Source organism: Lactuca serriola, chromosome 6 (genome assembly GCF_051521515.1).
Source record: "Lactuca serriola cultivar US96UC23 chromosome 6, Lser_US96UC23_V15, whole genome shotgun sequence".
Classification (NCBI taxonomy): Eukaryota; Viridiplantae; Streptophyta; class Magnoliopsida; order Asterales; family Asteraceae; genus Lactuca; species Lactuca serriola.
In genome coordinates, this window is record NC_136413.1 from 39316624 (window position 1) to 39336723 (window position 20100).

General features: G+C 34.7%; 2 protein-coding genes across 2 annotated transcripts; one reads left to right on the forward strand and one right to left on the reverse strand.

Moving 5' to 3' along the window:
• The first annotated feature begins 628 nt into the window (after positions 1-628).
• On the forward strand, positions 629-7691 carry LOC145057916 (DNA glycosylase/AP lyase ROS1-like). The gene is made up of 18 exons (XM_079005827.1): positions 629-822; positions 1071-2641; positions 2742-3155; positions 3224-3314; positions 3397-4267; positions 4370-4449; positions 4527-4611; positions 4911-5002; positions 5098-5166; positions 5264-5383; positions 5510-6055; positions 6145-6181; positions 6259-6316; positions 6413-6552; positions 6835-6900; positions 7022-7136; positions 7210-7248; positions 7357-7691. Exons 2-18 carry the CDS (start codon positions 1237-1239, stop codon positions 7479-7481), a joined length of 4353 nt encoding a protein of 1450 aa, XP_078861953.1. The 5' UTR covers positions 629-822; positions 1071-1236; the 3' UTR covers positions 7482-7691.
• On the reverse strand, positions 7682-19775 carry LOC145059669 (heat stress transcription factor A-3-like). The gene is made up of 7 exons (XM_079007482.1): positions 19508-19775; positions 18765-19027; positions 17399-18098; positions 17198-17294; positions 17053-17104; positions 8461-8697; positions 7682-7783 (listed from the first exon to the last, which is right to left on the reverse strand). Exons 1-7 carry the CDS (start codon positions 19584-19586, stop codon positions 7682-7684), a joined length of 1530 nt encoding a protein of 509 aa, XP_078863608.1. The 5' UTR covers positions 19587-19775.
• Between the last annotated feature and the right edge of the window lie 325 nt (positions 19776-20100).

Below are 20100 nucleotides of genomic sequence, written 5' to 3' on the forward strand. Positions count from 1 at the left end.
TTTAACATGATAAAAAATAAATAAATGATTCTATTGTGTGTTCAAAAATAGACAATCGGTTTATCCGTACAAATAGAAAGTTTCATTGCTTAGTTCCACTTGATATAACATGAAAATGAAATAACTAAGAAAAAAATAAAACAACACAATTTGAAAGTACAAAGTTCTAAAACAATGTGAAAAAATAACATATAATAAAAAATATTAACACGTATCATGTCATTATAGTTTAAATTTCATAATTATTTATCATTAGGATGAATATGTTTTTAAAATATATGATTTCTAAATAAAAATAGATTGATAAAATATAGTAGTTACGATAAAAAATAAAATATATATATTATATAAAATAAATATGATATTACACGACAAAAATAAAAATATATTATTTCTTGCATTTAATCCTTATATAATATGAATGACCTTTTAGATTGTGTATGTCAGTTTATGTGGGTCCTATGTTTGAATAGGACACACCTTTTCTAACTACCATCTCATTATCTATGTTTTGTTTTTAATATGTTAGAATATTACACGTGTGTAATTCGAAACCGTTATAAATTTCGAATTACAGCTTATCTCCCGCGAACCCATGCCATGCACAACTTTACGTAAACTAAAGGGGTATCAAATTACTAACTGAGAACAAGAAGCAATGAATAAAAAACTCTGATTCTGTTCGCTTCTCTCTCTCTCCACCCTCTTTCTCTCTTTCTATGGACTGAACCACTGCTTTCCAATTAACTTTTCTCGCCGACCACCGACTGAATTAGATCTCCGGCCACAAAATCTACATCTCCGATTACTCCCGTCAGCGAGGTTAGTCACTTTTCATTATATTCATGTTTTCCGGCGATGAAAGACGCCTAGTAATCTACCACAACATCCGATTTAACACAAACTTTCCGTTTTCTACGTTTTTTGGTTTATATAATTATTTGCTCGTGTTTTCACAACCTCCATTTTCTGTATACCGGAAGATCTGATGATTATTTGGGATATATAATATAATTAGCATAAATTTTCCCGATAAATTATCAATTTTGACGAATTGATTTATTCTGCAGAATAGCGTTTGAAGGCGGACTGATGGCGAAGCGGAAACACTGTAAAATCTGATTTTTTTTTTGTTCCTTTTTTTGCTGCAATTTGTTGAAATAAGAATCGGTAGAGTTTTAGGGTAGGCGAGAATAAGAAAAAAAAATTGTGCTTTTTTCTTTATTTTTTCCGAAAATGGATAATAAAGAGGGGGAAGGTTCATCTTCTCACCAAATTTACCCAGCTGACGGCGTTTATGCTCCGGCGACACCAGCAAAGCCAAGCCGATCGGAAAACACGATCTCAAAACACTGGCTACAAACTCCGTTTGATGAAGCGTTGTTTGAAGATTCACAAGCGAACAAGAATTTCAGCTGCTGGGAGAATAATCTGGGTCAAAATTTCGAGATCAATGGTGGAATTTGTGATAATGGTAATAATATTAGGTTTTCCATTGATGACGTGGAACCATGGCATAGTATTCCTTGTATAGATCTACTTGCGCTCGCAGATGCCAATGGATCGGCAAAGCTTCATAATTTCTTATCCGATCTAAACGCGCCACCACCGGAAACCGTCGTAACAGAACCGGTGGCGGAGGTGATTATCGCACAATCACAGGAAGCTGAAATTTCAACAATTGTGGAATCGAATCAAGAAAAGGGATTGAGTGAACAAATCAATTTGAATGAAACGCCACAACAACCGAAGCAACGAAGGAGAAAGCACAGACCGAAGGTGATAAAAGAGCGTAAGCCCAGAAGTGCAAAAAAGCCCGCTACTCCAAAGCCCGATGGTTCTTCAACCGGAAAGAGAAAATACGTCAGGAGAAAACCACTTGAAAAATCGACACCAAAATCAACACCAACAAAAACAAAAACAAAAACACCTGTTGTTGAGGGAATCATAGATCTGACCAAAGATGAAGAAGAAGAAAAAACTGAAAAATCATGTAAAAGAAAAATCAACTTTGATGAGGTTGATCCAACGGTTGAGAAAACATGTTCTACAAGCACTATCCCTATCACCCCAAGTAAAACTGAAACCCAACAGGGGAGATCAAGATCCATTAACGATGTCAATGGCAATGGGAATCAAAGTTACAAAACAGCAAAATGTAGGATAAATTTCTTGCAAGAAACTCATGAGAAAGGAGTGATTACTAATGTGTCAAGTCCGAATGAATCAAACTGCAGCACAAGTGCACAGGGATCAAAGCAACAGATTGAAAATGGAAATGGAATTGGAGTGTCGCCTTTTCCTGATTCTTTGGAGGCATATCTATCAGTGTACACAGACTATAACAATAACAGTAGCAATAACAATAACAAACCAGAGAGCTTACCTGTGATTCACAAGAAAAAGAGAATCAGAAAGCGTAAGACTTCCATGATATCTGTGTGGGAAAATGGTATAAAAGTAAGTTATGATCAGCAATCTTACAGATACATGCAAGCATCGACTGGATTTAAAGGAGAAGCAATATATGAAGCAGAAATCCAAGTGAGTAAAGCAACCAAGAAACGTGCAAAGAAAACAACAACCACTATGGTGGTGGCTTCTTCGTATCAAGACCAAATAAGCTTCACAAACAACTTAGGTATTTTATATATTATATATACTAAATTTTAATCGAAAATAAAAAATGTGTATGCTTTAAACTTTTAAAATTCTTGTGTGACATATTCAATATATTGCAGGGTGTCAACCAAATTTAAGATGGAATTTTGATGAACTTGTTAAGCAATTTGAGCGGATGGATATTAATGGATTGATGGAGGAAAAGAACAGGGTGGCGATTGTTCCTTACTTGTCAAGAAACAATGAAAAGAATGTGGATGTGAATGTGAATGTGAACGCTATTGTTCCTTTTGAAGGACATGGGAGTGTAGTTCCATATGATGGGTTGTTTAATCCGATTAGAAGAAGAAAGCCAAGGCCTAAAGTTGACCTTGATGATGAAACAAGTAGAGTTTGGAGGCTATTATTGGAAGATATAAATAGTCAAGGAATCGATGGAACGGATGAGGATAAAGCAAAGTGGTGGGAAGAAGAACGAAGAGTGTTTAGTGGAAGAGCAGATTCGTTCATAGCTCGCATGCATCTTGTCCAAGGTTAGAATCGTCTTTTCACAAAAATATCGTTTGAAAATTTATCAATACTGAAAATGTAAGTTTTGCAGGGGACAGACGATTCTCTCGGTGGAAAGGATCTGTTTTGGATTCTGTGATTGGGGTTTTTCTTACACAGAATGTATCAGATCATTTATCAAGGTAAAACTAAAATAAAATAAAAAAACAATTTTTGTATTTTTTTATTAAACAAAAAAGTTAATATTTTCACTTGCATTTGCAGTTCGGCATTTATGTCTCTTGTATCACGATACCCCTCAAAGTCAAAAAGCAGCAGTGAACCTCTTCATGAAGAGAATTCAGTTGTGTCTGTTGAAGAGCCTTTAGATGAAGAAGAAACCATGATGTTGAAGGATAATGAAAAAAGAGAAGTTGTATACAGCAATGAAGTTTCTAAAAATGTCGCGTATACAGTTGACTTTAATGAAAATTCAGAATGTGGAGTTGAAGATATAATTTCCTCACAGAATTCTACAGATACATCTCCAAGCTCTGTGCAATCATCAATTGCTCATAGTCAAAGTCAAAGTCAAACCACTGAAGAACAACAAAAGAACAGGTGTCCACCTAATGAAGAGCAACAAAAGGACAGATGTCAAGCTACTGGTCTTAATGAATACACTTCTTTTGTTGAGTTACTTCACATGCAAGGATCCAGCACATCACCTTGTTGCAACGGTTCCGAAAATACCCTTTTGCCTAAGGAGTGTGGAAGTGAAGAAAGTGGATTATCTGCAGAATCTGCGAGTCAGGCTAGGGGTAAAACGGTCGAAACAATAAGTTCCCAAGAATCCCACAAAACCAATGAGGTGCGACAAGTGTTTGATAAGGTGGTTGAATTTAATTCAGGTGGGAGTAGTCAAACAGTTGATAAGGGTAGATCTGTAATTGATAAAGTGAGAGCTGGAAAGAAACAGGTTAAAGTTGAGTGGGATAAATTAAGATTGCAAGCTGAAGTCAAAGAAAAGAAAGAGAGAACTCCTTACACAATGGATTCATTGGACTATGAGGCATTAATGAATGCAGATGTCAGTGATATTGCTGATGCCATAAAAGAAAGGGGTATGAACAATGTACTTGCAACAAGAATTAAGGTATGAAATATGAATAATTGAATGTCATTTTTATATTAAATAAACATATTGATATTATTTAAATATAAATGGCATACCATGTAAATATCTGCATTGATACAGGCCTTGCTTGACCGGATTGTACAAGACCATGGAAGTGTTGACCTTGAATGGTTAAGAGATGTTCCCCCTGATAAAGCAAAGTAAGCCCATTAGAATTTTTTTTTTTTACAATTAATGTTATTTGAAATAGTAACTAATATTCTTTTTATGATTTCAGGGAGTATTTGTTAAGCTTTAGAGGCTTAGGATTGAAAAGTGTAGAGTGTGTTCGACTTCTAACACTTCACCATCTTGCCTTCCCTGTAAGAATTATACTTGAGATATTATACTTCATCATTTTTAGTAAGAGTAAATTACGAAAATGGTCCCTATGCTTTTTGATTTTTACCATGTTTAGTCCAAAACTAAAACACTTTTCCATTTGGTCCTTATTTCAAGATTCCAGAGACCAAATCTAAATATGAAACGTTGAAATAAGGACTAAAATTAAGAAACTTTTCAAGTTTGGACTAAATACGGTAAAAATAAAAAGCACAGGGACTTGTTTTGTAATATTCATAATCAAATATTTTGACATGAATGATTGAATGCTTTGAACTAGGTTGACACAAATGTGGGGCGTATAGCTGTAAGACTCGGGTGGGTACCCCTGCAACCACTTCCCGAGTCTCTTCAGTTGCATCTTTTAGAATTGTAAGAGCACTAAACCTTTTGTAAAACTGTTTATTGAAATTCAAAAAACTCCCATTTTTTTTTAAAAAAAAACTAATACTTAAATTTCTACACAGGTATCCAGTTTTGGAGACGATTCAGCAGTACCTATGGCCACGACTATGCAAGCTTGACCAGAAAACTTTGTATGTCAACTTTTTTCATGCATTAATATTTAATAACTAATACTATGCATATAAACATTAAAAATTTAATTAATTAAAACTCTCTATTTATTCACAGGTATGAATTACATTATCAAATGATTACATTTGGAAAGGTTTTCTGTACAAAGAGCAAACCTAATTGCAATGCATGTCCAATGAGAGGAGAATGTAGACATTTTGCAAGTGCATTCGCAAGGTCAGACACACATAAACTAAAATTCATACCTTTTAAGCCTATTTTCAACAATGACAATGAGAAGGACATTTATGTCTTTTCCTCCACAGTCAAAGTCAAAGTTTTAATTATAATTTTTAACTACAGTGCAAGGCTAGGGTTACCAGCACCAGAGGGGAGTGTAGCAAGTATAACAGAAAACAAAACTGGTCAAAAACTAATTGGAATGTCAGATCAACCTAATGAACAACTACAACAGCTATCTGAACTCCAAAATTGCAATCAACCTAATGAAGAACATCAAAAACTATCTGAAGTCCAAAATTGTAACCCTGTTGTTGAAGAATCATCAACACCAGGGACAATAATTGAAGCACCATCAACATCAGGGCCTATAGTGGAGGTGCCATTATCACCAGAGCCTATAATTGAGGTTCCCACAACACCAGAGCCAGAACAGATACAACAAGAACTTGATATAGAGGATTTTTGTGAAGAAGATGGTGAAGAAATTCCTATGATTAAACTAAACATGGAAGAGTTTACTCAGAATTTGCAGACTTACATGGAAAGACACATGGAACTTGGAGAAGGTGACCTGTCAAAAGCACTAGTTGCCTTAACATCAGAAGCTGCAGCAATCCCTGTACCTAAGCTTAAAAATGTCAGCCAACTAAGAACAGAACACCAAGTGTAAGTAATTGTGAAAAGATGATTTATGTTATTTTTAGCAGTTGTGTGATTTTGTGAATTCTAATGGCTTTTTGATATCAATTTTGCAGATATGAGCTTCCAGATTCACATCCTCTTTTGGAAGGGGTAAGTGTACCTTATGAAGAATATGAAATGCTCTTGATTTGATTTATGCTTCTTAATAAATGTCTCATGAATTACAGCTGGATACACGAGAGCCTGATGATCCTTGCTCATACCTTCTTGCAATTTGGACACCTGGTGAGTAGATGAAATGAAAATGAGAAAATTAAATAAATGGTTTTGTGAAAGTGAAATGCTGATTGAATTATTTGTTTGTTTATATTATACCAATAGGTGAAACTGCAGATTCGATTCAACCGCCAGCGGGACAATGTTCCTCCCAAGAATCTGGGACATTATGCAATGAAGAAACATGTTTTTTCTGCAACAGCACACGAGAAGCAAATAACCAAACTGTTAGAGGGACACTATTGGTGAGTTAGTAGATATAAAAAAAAAAATGAAAGAAAGATGCTATAATAAACAAATAAATAGAATTATATTCGTATTTCTTGCATTTAACCCAAAACCAAACAACTAAATTTACAATTATAAGATAGATAAAGAGTAGCCTCAAGGAAATGTATGTGCTTTCTTCATCTGTATTTGAAATAATTGCACAATACACATAATGGGAATCGTTCAAATCAAAATGTAAATTCAAATACATTGTCCTGCTCATAACTCTCAATTTAAAAAATACAAATCATGTACAGATACCATGTAGAACTGCAATGAGAGGGAGCTTTCCACTCAATGGGACATATTTTCAAGTCAATGAGGTATGACTTTGCGTAACATGAACTCTTTCTGCATATCAAAGCATTTTTCTTTTTCTTTTATTTGTTTCTTTCCTAATGTTATTGTGATGTTTGAAACAAACAAATTCTATTGGAATGCCAGGTGTTTGCAGACCATGACTCAAGCCTTAATCCAATTGATGTCCCGAGATCTTGGTTATGGAATTTACCAAGAAGAACAGTGTACTTTGGTACTTCTATACCAACAATATTCAAAGGTAGAATGAAAAAAGTTTGAATAATTTAAAAAGAATACCAAACTCACAAGAAGTATTTTTTTTTATCTGACAGGCCTTACAACAGAAGATATTCAATACTGCTTCTGGAGAGGTATGTAGATATCATATAGATAATAGATCTTTATAAGTTACAATAATGTTATGTTACACTAATCATTTTTCTTAAGTCTTGGTTTTAACTTTTAATGATGTATTTCAGGATTTGTTTGTGTGAGGGGATTTGACCAAAAGACAAGGGCCCCCCGCCCACTTATGGCCAGGCTACACTTTCCAGCTAGCAAGAGAGCAAAGACCAAGACTGATGCAAATGCAAATGCAAATTAGAGTTAGAGATATAAATGGCGTGTATAAAGAGCAACAGCAGACATATAGCTTTGGTGAAAAGGCAATGTCTGCTGTTGATGGCCAGAGTGGCTTGATTCATAGCTTAGGATTTCATAGAGACAGCAGTTAATTTGTATTAACCCAAAGATAAATTGTGATATTGTATTGTTTTAGCTTTGTTCTAGAGATATTAAGAGTTTTTACTCTGAATCAGCTGTTTGTTCTAGAGCTATACTGATATGAGATTGGTTAACTTGCAAAACACAAATTCCAAAATAGAACACTAAAGAATCAGATGGTGACTATTAGTACATATAAAAAAAAAAAAAAAAAAAAAAAAAACTTAAAAGAGTTGCATAAAATTGACATACAGGGGAAGCTGATAAGCAGATATCAGAAAGACTAGTACTTATCTATTTGAGAGAATCAGTCATTGTCAACAACCATGTCAAGCCTATCAAGCATAGATATGCAGTTTGATAAGTAGTGTATGAGTTCATATTCCAAATTCTCTTCTAAAAAACATCTACCAGTGTCGATTATACATTAAGTGTCCTACCATGCCATAATTGGAGAACCAATCAGCAGTGCTCCATCTACTGCATACAAACATGAAAATTTTTCTATCCATTTGATATGTATGGTTCGTGAGTTCGTCCTACATGCTGATTGAATACAGAATCACAGACATTCAAGATGTACAGAATCAGCAGAAAACAAGCGCATATTTGATTCAAATCGAACAATTACTGTTAATAATAGGTTAAGTCATCAAAAATTACACAAACGTATATACAATAAACCTATATGATCGATCTACTTGTGATATCATGCAATTATAACATCCTTTTACCTTGTACGTGACTTTGCACAGTCCGATAACAAAGAAATCTATCGGTATATAAGTTTGATAATAACAACTCGCATGTAGATATATTCATTAATGTAACAAAGTAAGTACATCAGATATGTAACATACCTTTACTGAAATCGACATGCCGGTGATGTACAGACGCAGAGAGTTGATGCGGCGGAGAGTGGAAATGATATTGACGGCGACGGATGCCTCGGGGTAACCAAGTGGAAATGGTATGTAATGGTGAATCCGGGATATGTGTTTTGGTATATTTCCCGCCTTTCCGCTATTAGATATTTGGACTCCCTCTTCTTTTTGACCAAAAGTTGTGTTGCTATCCGGTTCAATCCTATACTTTAACTAAACTACAATTTTGGTACCTAAACTAGTTACTGTTATATTTTGATCCAAAATTGTTGATTTTATGTCATTTTGGTCCTTCAGTTTCTGGATCTCTATCAAATGAAGTCATGTGTGCATAACAATTTAATTTTTAAGAATATTTTGTACATCTTCCTTTTCTTTTATATCATTTCTATATTTGTTTATGATGGGTACCTTGATCATCGGGTAGTTTGTGACTAGACACCGACTTTAATTTCAGCCTCATAATATTGTTAGCCGTATTATCGGGTTGAAACCTGAGAATACAGTCCGATGATAAAGTCATTATGTGCAAAGGTAAATAATCAAGGAAGAAGAGAAGAAGAGTTTTAGGTGTTTTGAGTGTATAGAATGTCTCCTCGGTTTCACGTCTCTCCCATTGTATTTATAGGTGATGAGAACCTAGTATTAGATTAAGATAAGAACTTCATTGAGTATATATATATATATATATATATATATATATATATATATATATATATATATATATATATATATATATATATATATATATATATATATATAAGGATAGAGTGAGGACTCGAAAATCAACGAGCACAAATCCTAACCATTTGTTTCACTAAAATAATGGTTGGGATTATTAAAAAATTAAAATAAAAATACTAATCTAGATTTTAGGCGGTGACATTTTTGCTATTAATTGAAACTTCTTATGATTTTCCTAAAATGTCAAGAAAAAATAAGGGCAAACACAGTATGCCCGACTTATTCATGTGTATTATAATGTTGGTTTTTGCTACACCGTCATATATATTGTGTCGTCATATGACCCGATTGACACAATTTCTTGACCTCTTTCGACCATATAAATTATTTATTTTCTTCCTAAAATTTTAAGGCTACTACTATTACTATCATTAATGATTGTTTTTTTTTTTCACTTATCATACAGTGTTTTGTAGTTTACAAAAGTCAATACTAATAATTAACTAATCATTTATTGGTAGTTTGTAAATGTTACTTATTGATACTTAAGGTTGGTGGGTGTGAGCAACATGTTAAGACATATTATCAAACCCAAAATTTACCAACTCATATGTCATGTCATCTTTAACACCATTTGATTTATATAGGAAATGGTGTGCAAATGTTATAACATGTTAAGAGATACAAAGAGAGTTAGAGAGATAGTGAGATAATGGCTTTTGATTGGTTGATTCTCACGTTACTTCCCGTGGTCATGGTAACATTTTTTAACATAACATCACATAACATGAGAGGGGGGCGGTCTTTCGGTGCTATGGCGTCGTTATGGGAGCTACCAAATCAGCATAACGCCTTATGGTGTTGCCCATACCGAGTAGACTAATAGTTAATTTAATTTTTTCTTTTTTCAAGTAGATTAATATATATATATATATATATATATATATATATATTAAGTAATATATTTTTTTTAATTATTTTAATTATTTTACATAATCTTATTTGCATCGGGCTTTATTGATTTTGTTTTTTACGTTTTGTTTAAATACATTGTTATATTTTGATATTTTAATTATCTTTATGCTTTTAAAATTTTCTTTTCATTTTATTTTGATGTTTTGTTTGAATATGTTATTTAATGATTGTTTTGACATTTTGTTCATTTTCGAGTTACATGTGTGCATAAAGAAGAATAAATTTAAAAAAAAATCAAGATATTTATTCGGTTGAAAACCAATTTTTTTTAAACGCATTTAGTTGAATTTTTTTAAAGATTTTAATAACTACTTATTTTGTTAAAATAAGTTCAAATATAAAAGAAATATGTCTATAAAAAGAACATTTAAAAATATGATTTTGGAATAAATATAGACTATTAAAATATATAAAAAAACATTCAAAAAATATTTGAACAAAATGTTAAAAACACGATATATATATATTCGAACAAAACGTCAAAACATATATTGTGAGATTATTTATCATCTAGGGAAGCCGATATATGAACATGAGATAGTACTCCCGTTCGAGGACTTTCTTTGAGGATGACCATTGTTTCACCACTTTTGGACATGATCAAGGAAGCTTAGGTCGAGGGAATCAGAATGGAGATGTAACACCCAATCCAGGTATTAATTACATTTTTGGTCCCTTATATATTGATTTGCTGCTTTTAGGCCTTGTTATTATGGAATTTGGAAGAAGGAAGGACCATTTATGCCAACTTTGGATTTTGGAGGCGAAGCCCGAACGCGGGGCGTTCCCCTGAGGAACGTGTTGCGTTCCCGTACTGAATGCAAACCCAAATTTTAGGGTTTGGGACCTATATAAACAACATTATGACCCAAACCCTGGCCTCCTTACCAACCTCTCAACCTCAGAAAAACCCTAGATAGACTCATTTTCTCATTCTTATGTGTGTTTGGCCTTGTGAAGTTTGTTTTGGAGCTTATAAGCTTGGAAGAATGAAGGAGAAGCTAGTGAAGAGGAACTTGGGTATCTTGAGCTCATAAATCTGGGATAACATCATCATTTGGTACTCTTTGAAGGTATAAAGTTCACGATTTTCCTCGATTATGCTTAGATCTAGTGTAATGATGTTTTGGACCTTTTTAGTCCCCAAGAATGGATCTTCATGACTCAAATTCGTTTATAAGCCTAGGATTGCCACCTTTGATGCTAATGGTGTCCCCACATCAGTAAAGTTTCGATCTTTGAGGTCTTAATAGGTTCATGCAAGATTTAGGACCACATTTATGGAAGTTGATTGCTATTTCTTGAGATTTGGAATCATGGGGACATTCAAAGTCACCAAGTCTGTGAATTTATGACTCTAGAGGTCCTAGATAGGTTGGATATGTGATTGGATAACATGGCTTAAGCATTAAGTGCTTAATGGCCCGTTTTTGAAAGTTGGACGCAAACACCCTGCGTAGGTCCTCGGAATGCATTGTGTTCCCACTGGGGCTCGTGATATGAACCAAGCGGGAACGCCCAACGTTTTCATTGCGACTGTAGGCCTTTTTGGGCCATTCCTTGGACTAGTTGATTTATGGGCCTTAATGGATTATTCTTTTGGGCTGATAATGGACTTTATTGTATATTGGATTTGAAGGAAGGCCCATTTGGGAAGTTGGGCCCAATCTAGAAAATTGGGCCATAAGTGGGCCATTAGTGGGCTTGATGGATTTGGGCCTTCATGTTATGGATTCGGGCCTAGGTCATGGGTCCATTTAGATCAGGGGTAAAATAGTCATTTTACCCTAAGAAGAATTGTTTGGATTTTGACTAAGTGTTATTTGGTAATGATAGCCGAGGAGTCGCGGGAGCAGCCAATAGAGATTCCTTACCGAGAGATTCAACAACCAGCTTTGTGAGGTAAGTTTTCCTCAAGTAAGAACGGGTCGAAGGCACCAATATCGGCCCGTTTATGTATGTTAGCATATTTCGGACTTAGTTCCGATGTCGGGGTTATCCTGATGTAGGTTATATGTTTCTAGACTTCGGTCCGATGTCAGGGAAAGCCCGAGGAATGTTTGTATGCTCGATGTCTTCGTGATTCTTGCATGTCTTTGTTTATGTGTTTCGGGCTTCGGTCCGATGACGGGGCAAGCCCGACGAATGTTTAGCTTATATGTTATGTTTATATGTTTCGGGCTTCAGTCTGATGTCGGGGCAAGCCCGAGGAATGTTTATGTGTTTATGTTATGTGCTTATGTTATATGCTTGATGATATGTTATATGTATACCGAATTTCGGTCTGATGCCGAGCGAGGCCCGATGTAGCGGGCAAGGCCCAATATATGTTATTATATGATTATGTGTATGGTGTGTGGTAGTTTGGGGAGACTCACTAAACTTCGTACTTACAATTTTTAGTTTTGGTTTCAGGTACTTCCGCTAGTAAGGGGAAGAGCTCGGGATGACTGCATGGCACACACCACAACTTTTAGCCTGAGAGGATCCACGATGATGTTTTGACATATGATTTTGATACATTGACAAATGTTAAGATATTTTTTGAGATACAGGATTTGTCTTTTTGATACTTATGGTTTTTATTAATGAATTAAAATGAACTTTTTGGACTGTATTTTTCAAGAGAATTGGATGAAGGAGCAGATCGGTGGCCATATTGATAGATTTGTCACCGATAGTCGAGGGCTTATGACCCAGTGTGGACGGGTTTGGGTCTCAGTTTCTAGTGGGGTCCGACAAACGTTGTTAGAGGAGGCGTACAAGTCCAAGTTCTCGATTCACCCTGGAGCCACGAAGATGTATCAAGACTTGAGACTTAGCTATTGGCGGTCATGAATGAAGCGAGAGATAGCTTGGTATGTTGAGAGATGCTTAACTTGTCAGATGGTCAAAGCAGAGCACTAGAGACTGTATGACAAGTTGCAGCCCTTGGAGGTTCCCATCTGGAAATGAGAGCAGATTACCATGGATTTCATCACCAAATTTCCAAGGAAGACCAAGGGATTTGATTCCATATGGGTTATTGTTGATTGCCTGACCAATAGTGCCCATTTTCTTGCTATTTGGGAGAGTTCTTCAGTCGAGAAATTGGTTGACGTGTATCTACAGAAGATCGTTGCTCGCCACGGTGTATCGGTTTCCATCGTATCCGATCGTGATGTACGATTCACTTCTCAGTTTTTGCAGAAATGTCATGAGGAGTTGGGGCTCCATATGACAAAACTTATTCAACAGATCAGTCAGAGGTTACAAACAGCACAGAGCCGACAGAAGAGTTATGCTGATAGGCGACGGTCTGAGTTGGAGTTTCTGGTTGAGGATATGGTTCTGCTGAATGTATCATTCTGGAAGGGTGTTATACGCTTCAGGAAACGGAGCAAGTTGGGCCACCGATTTATTAGACATTTTCGAGTGGTGGCCAGGGTAGGTAAGGTGGCCTAAGCACCTACACTATTTTAGGATGCATAAGTACATTTGAGAGAAAAGAAAGCTCAAAGTTACAAAAATTACAAATGACTTAAGCACCTACACTATTTATAGTGTACTCAACTAGATAAAAAATATATCAGGACTTCGACTCTCAAAGCGATACAACATAAGTGCCTGATACATATAAAATCGAAGTTGTGAAAACCTTCAATATGGATGCACTAACAAGACTTCGACTGTACCTAAGACTTCGTTACATCAGAATATATTCGACTCTACATTAAGTAACTAATTATCATTAATACATTTAAACTCATGATTAAAAACACAAGAATGATATAAATGTTCAAATAGAAAATGCTTTCATAGAATACCATCAAACCCCACACATAATTACTCTTAATCAATTAATTGTTGTATTCGTTCACCCAAAATTGGAAATAAAAAGTATAATAATAATAATAATAATAAAATGATTGAAAAACATATCAATATCATTTGCAAAATGAGGATAACAAAAGCTTTTTGAAACCGTCACTTATTGTTGCTTCAAAAACTCCATTTACAATCAAAGTATTAATATGAAATTTAACCTAATCTAATCTAAAAGATAAATAACTAAAAATTATGATAACATAATAATATTAATTGTTCCAAAAAGGGAGAAAAGAAATGACAGACGCCAAGAAGGTGTTGGCATCCTCCTAACCTACTGCATGTATGTGATTTTGTATGTTTGATGTAATGTAATGCCCTTTTTTTAACTACCTTGTTATGTTTTTTTCCCAACCAACACAAGCCAAAATGGGCTGCCATATTACAACTAGGCTGATGAAAAATATGGAAGTTTGGCTCTTTGTATTGGGTTGCCATAGTTGAAACTAGCCAATCTGTCATGCTGTTCACGAGGCCAAACAATGGACCAAACGTCGTCCGAATCTACTCGTTTGCGGACAGATGGAAGATCAACGAGTTGGGAATGTAAATATATGTGCAGCCAAATATTGTCTCTCCAAAAGAGCTCTCATATAGAGAGGGGAGGCTCCACAATATATAGCCACCTATAAATATGTGTTGCACGGATGTGGGATACACTAATAGGGAAGACACATGTAAAGTTTCAGCTCAATCGGAAAACATTTGCCCCTCCGTTTGATTGCTTGAAAAAGATAGTGTCGTGTTGTCAAAATCTGAAAATTTATTTATATCGCTTTGTTTTTATTCTCGATTACAGATTTTGCTACGAGACTTCAATCATGGTTGCAAGGTCTTAGATGGGGCTTTAATGATGCTCCAAATACCATCTTGCTCGAATAAATCTACACATAATTAGCTTAAACGAGTAAACATATCAAAAACAATAAATATATCCATTTAATGCAAAAAAGAAATATAAAAAAATGCGCTAAAACTAAAATCAAATGCTTGCTAAAATAAATATTGAAAATCAAGTTATCAATGGCGATCGTTTTAGGTAGCTTGGGGACATACTACATGTACATTTATAAAGTGTCGACTATGGTGTTGGATTTATTGGAATCCCTTCAAGCACGGTTCTTTTGGAGAGATGCTCGTGGAGAGTGAAAGTTCTCTTGAATTAGTTGGCAAGTCTTTGGCTAGTAAAAATAAGGGTGGTCTTAGATATGCAATCCCCATCCCTTAACCACTATTTGTTGTTTAAATGTAGGTGTAGTTCATTTCAATATGGCGACTCACTTTGGATTAGTGTCACAAAGGTAATACACGGTGAGTCTGAGACGATTGCGAATGTTCAAAGAAGTCCTTGGGATACCATAGTTCGCGATATGCAAAAAATATTCAAGATAAGGTTTGGATCTTACTGAATTTTGTATGATCGGGGTGGGAAATGAGAGAAATACTAGAATATAGTTTTTTGATATTTAGAGTGGGAACAATCTGTTTTACCAACAATTTCATAAGGTTTTTGTTCTTGATTGTCACATGGAAAGATTTATTGAGAAGATCGCCAATAGGTGGTGCCGAAGAAGAGTAATGGAAGGCTTGGTTGTAGCTTTATAGAGGTTTGATTTTTCTAAAAATCATGACAAATTGGACTGGTTATTGTAGTCTTCAGGTGTGTTTTCAGTTGCTTTGACAAAATACTTCTTGGATTCTAGAACGTTGCCTTCGAACAATTTGCTCCTTTTCAAACTGAATATAATGATGTAGCCGGTAGATATTGATCGCATGCCTACTTTTGTGAATCTCGATGATTAGGGTATTAACTTGGAATATATTCTTTATCCCCTTCGTGTTTATGCTACAAAGACGGGTGAGCTACATTTTCCTAGATGTTATCTGTTATGGATATTTGAAGACTTATTGCTCGGTAGTTCAACTCAAACCACTTAAACTTGGCCACGGTTTTGAATAGTATTAAATGGGTAGACAAATTGAAGTTAAATGAGATGTAACACAAATGATTTGACAATGTGGTTGTTACTAGGGATGAGCATTTGACTTGCTGAACCGGACCACCGAATCGGAAAAATTAGAACATGAGCCAAACTAGATCCGAAACTGAGGTGTTCGGTCTGGTTCTCAGTTCTCCATTTCCCTTTAAAATCAGTTATCAGTTCTTTAGTTCTCGGTCCGTTCTGGCCGGACCCGAAACTGAACACATCCCTAAAGAGCGCACTTACTTATAAAACTGAACGAACCGGGTTATTCGTTCCGGTTTCTGATTCTCCGTTTCCCACTAAATCATATCCCGATTTTTGGTTTTCGGCCCTAGTCTAGATCGATGCTCATCCCTAGTTGTTTCTATTGTTTGGATAGCTTGAAAATTTCAAAACAATCTTCTAATTGGAACATCTAAACCTAGACAAACAGTTATTTTTTGGCATAGTTTCTCAATCCTTTTTTTTTTGGATTTGTGATGGACTTGATTTTATTTTCTAGTTGTTGCTATTGTTTGGATAGCTTGAAAATTTCAAAACAATCTTCTCACTGGAACATCTAAACCTAGACAAACAGTTATGTTTTGGCATAGTTTCTCAATCCCTTTCTTTTTTTTTGAAATGGACTTTTATTTTAAGATGAACTGTTTTGGTTTGTTGCACAACTCGACCTTAGCTAACATGTTATTGTAATTTGCTTTATTTGTTGCCTCCTTCTTGCTAGTCACTTAATATAATATCGTTGATAAAAAAGACCGCATCTAGAAGCACGACGATGTATCATTATGACATATGAGTGACGTTAAGATCTCTAGTGAATAAACTATATAGTATATAGATTTTGTAAATACTTTACAAAAATTATTTATTGAAATATTTAAATGAAATCTTCATAAAACAGATTTTGTTAATATTGTACAAAAAATCTAAAAGGTCAATCTTTTGTTCTTAAATCTAGAGTTCTTTTAAGAGATAAGCTTATCACCTCATGTTAAAAATAAGTTTTTATTAAAAGTCTTGTTACCCCCTTTGAAACAAATCCATCTGACAAACTTACCTGGCTGAATTCAATGAACCCACAAATCCTAGACTGCATCTTCATGAGCCACCTGGAAAAAGAACAACAAAACAGTAAGATTATATTCACACAGTATAAAAAAAAAAATTTAACCTTTTTAACCCAATAAACTTATTTATAAAACACATCACCTCCCCAAATAAAAATCACTTCAATATGTGAAGAAACATGCAACAAAAATAAAAACAAAGCATGTGCTTTCAGTAATAAATATAAGTAAACTGCAAAATATGCAAATTTAAATTAAATTATTGGATAATAATAATAATAATCATTTTTATCAGTTTCAAAACTCCTATGATTCAAAACCCGTATTGGTTTTTACTAGTTTCACCATGTTCACCACCAGAAGCTGCTAAATCCCAGAAATCAGAAAAATCTCCACCACCAAACTCCGCCAATTCATCGGAATGAGGAATTCCAACATCATTCCAGTCATTGGAATGAGTAATTCCAGCAATCGTTTCAAAATCCAAGCTCCAAATATCTTCCTGTTTAACATCAAGAACAACATTGCTCTCTCTAGTCAAATCTTTGGGTTGACCGAGTTCATGTAAATCAATACTTTTTAAACCGGAATCGGAATCGGGATTCCGAACATTGTCATCAACCGGAATTGGATCAAATCCAAGATCCTGATCATGGGATTGATGCTTCACAAACTTACGAACCCTTCTTTGAGAAGAAATGTGATTCCTTAATAGTGTTGGAATCTTGAAAGCTTTAGCCAAAGATGAAATCATAAGCTTTTGTCTGTTTTCAGCAGCTTGAAGCTTTTCATTCACTGATTCCATATATTCATGTGTCCCACGTTGCTGTTGTTGTAGGTTGATTACCTCTTGCATCATTTCCATCTTCTCTTTCTGTAATCTTTCCACCTCGTTTTCAATGGAATTGGAATTCGAATTCCATTCTTCAGTCTGTTGTGATTTGCGCCTCTTGATGTTCTTCAAGAGATGCCTTTTTCCTTTTAAGAAGCTTTCACACGCGAATTCCCACCTGTCTGTATCAATCTTGCGAAAACCCTGAACTCGATTGATTATTCACAAAAAAAATTAGTAGTGAAGATGAAAAAGATTAAACAAAAGCATGAACAAGATATAGATTATTGGCATAATAGAACAATAACTGTTACAAAAAAGCAAAAATTAGCGTTTTTTTAACGTTTTACCAGAGTCCAGACACTGAAAATCTATCTGCAACAATATAATCCTTCTTGCAGGAATATCCACCATATAAACAGTGAATCTCATTAATATAACGCAATGAATAATTTAACTTGATATAAGCATAAAAAAACAGTGAATCTCATTAATATAACGCAATGAGTAATTTAACTTGATATAAGCATAAAAAAACAGTGAATCTCATTAATATAACGCAATGAATAATTTAACTTGATATAAGCATAAAAAACTATAAGTGAGAATCGATATCAAGAAACAAAACACCTTCATTATTTATGTCAAGTATCAGATTACAATGAGAAATTTACAGGGGTGAAAAGACAAAAGATGATATACAAAAAAGAACTATGCTAGAGATGTCTAAAACAAAAGAAAAACATGAAAATCTGAAGGAAAAAAAAAAGGTGAAAGATATGAAGTAGAAAAAGCTCAGAATGTACATACGGACTAACATAGTGAACCCCATAATTAGGGGTTTAGTGTTTAAAGCAAATATATACCCACATATGTGTTAAGTTGTCTCACAAAGCTTGAAAGATTGTTGTGCTTGAAATTTCTTGGCAAGATTACCCTTGCGAACTCCACTGGGTCCCACACAATGAAGCTTGCACCATTATCGCTCCATGAGATGACCTGGTTTAATCTCGGGTCATCCACCAAATCATAGGTCTTTGACAAAAATGGCGGAATTGGTGTCCCGATTAAACAATCGAGAGGTTGGGGGAGATGATGAACATCCCCTTCGTCAATCTCTACGACAGCATTTTCTGTGGTCAATTGTCAACAAAAAGTGATTAGACAGCAATATATCAATCAGAACAAATCAAAATATGAGATGGAATTTTTCGAACTCTGTATATAAAAATACCAGAAAACAGAGTAGTTTCATTGAGAACTTTTTCAGCATTCAACGAACATAAGAAAAAGGACCAATCACTCAAAGAAATTACAGTTTCTATACTAATTTATGCAAAGTAGAATCATCATCGGTTTAACCATTAGCAAATAGCAGAGGTAAAAAAATGCATAATTGGTCAAATTGAAGCATTAGCTAGTAGTAGAGGTAAAACAATGCTTGTGAGAAATTGAAAATTGCAAGAAAAGCGAGTAGCTTCATGAAAATAAGAAACATTACTACTCACCAAAAGCCTTTGACAGAAAACTTTTGTTATCGATTTCAATTAAAAAGCAATCAGAAATAAACTTTTAACCAGAAAAAGAGAGAATTAATGAAAAATAAGACGAACCGAATCGTAACGGATGAGACCCATGTGGGCGAAGATACGAAGGAGATGAAAGTGAGCGTTTATAGGGACGATGATCCATCGGTTGAAATGAAGAAGACGACGATGAAAATGGTGGGTGATGACTGAGGAGTGATAGTAGAATTGAGCCATGTATATATAGGCATGTAGTGCAGACAAGGTGTTTGATAAATATCTTGAGAAAGGCGGTGGAGGAATGATACTGTTCATGTTCGTCCGGAGAAGTTTCGGAGAGGAAGGGTCGGCAGATATTTTTTGTTGCAGGTGGATTTTTTTCTAACGGTTGACGACAGTTTTTAATATGGCGTCGTTTTGTTACTTGGAATTTAAGGCTTTAAATTAGCCAATTGGATTTTGGGAGTCGGGAGAAATCTGGTGTACTCTTGGATGGGCCCGGCCATGGGCTTTGGTCGGTGTATTTATTTATTCGTTATTTTTTTAAATATATTTTCGTTTTTAATACAGGATTCTCTGCAATGAAATAATAAATAATAATTTTTTTTTACTTTTGCATTGTTTTTTTCTTAATAAATCACACTAAGTAATAGTTAATCTTTACTAGGTTTATATTATTA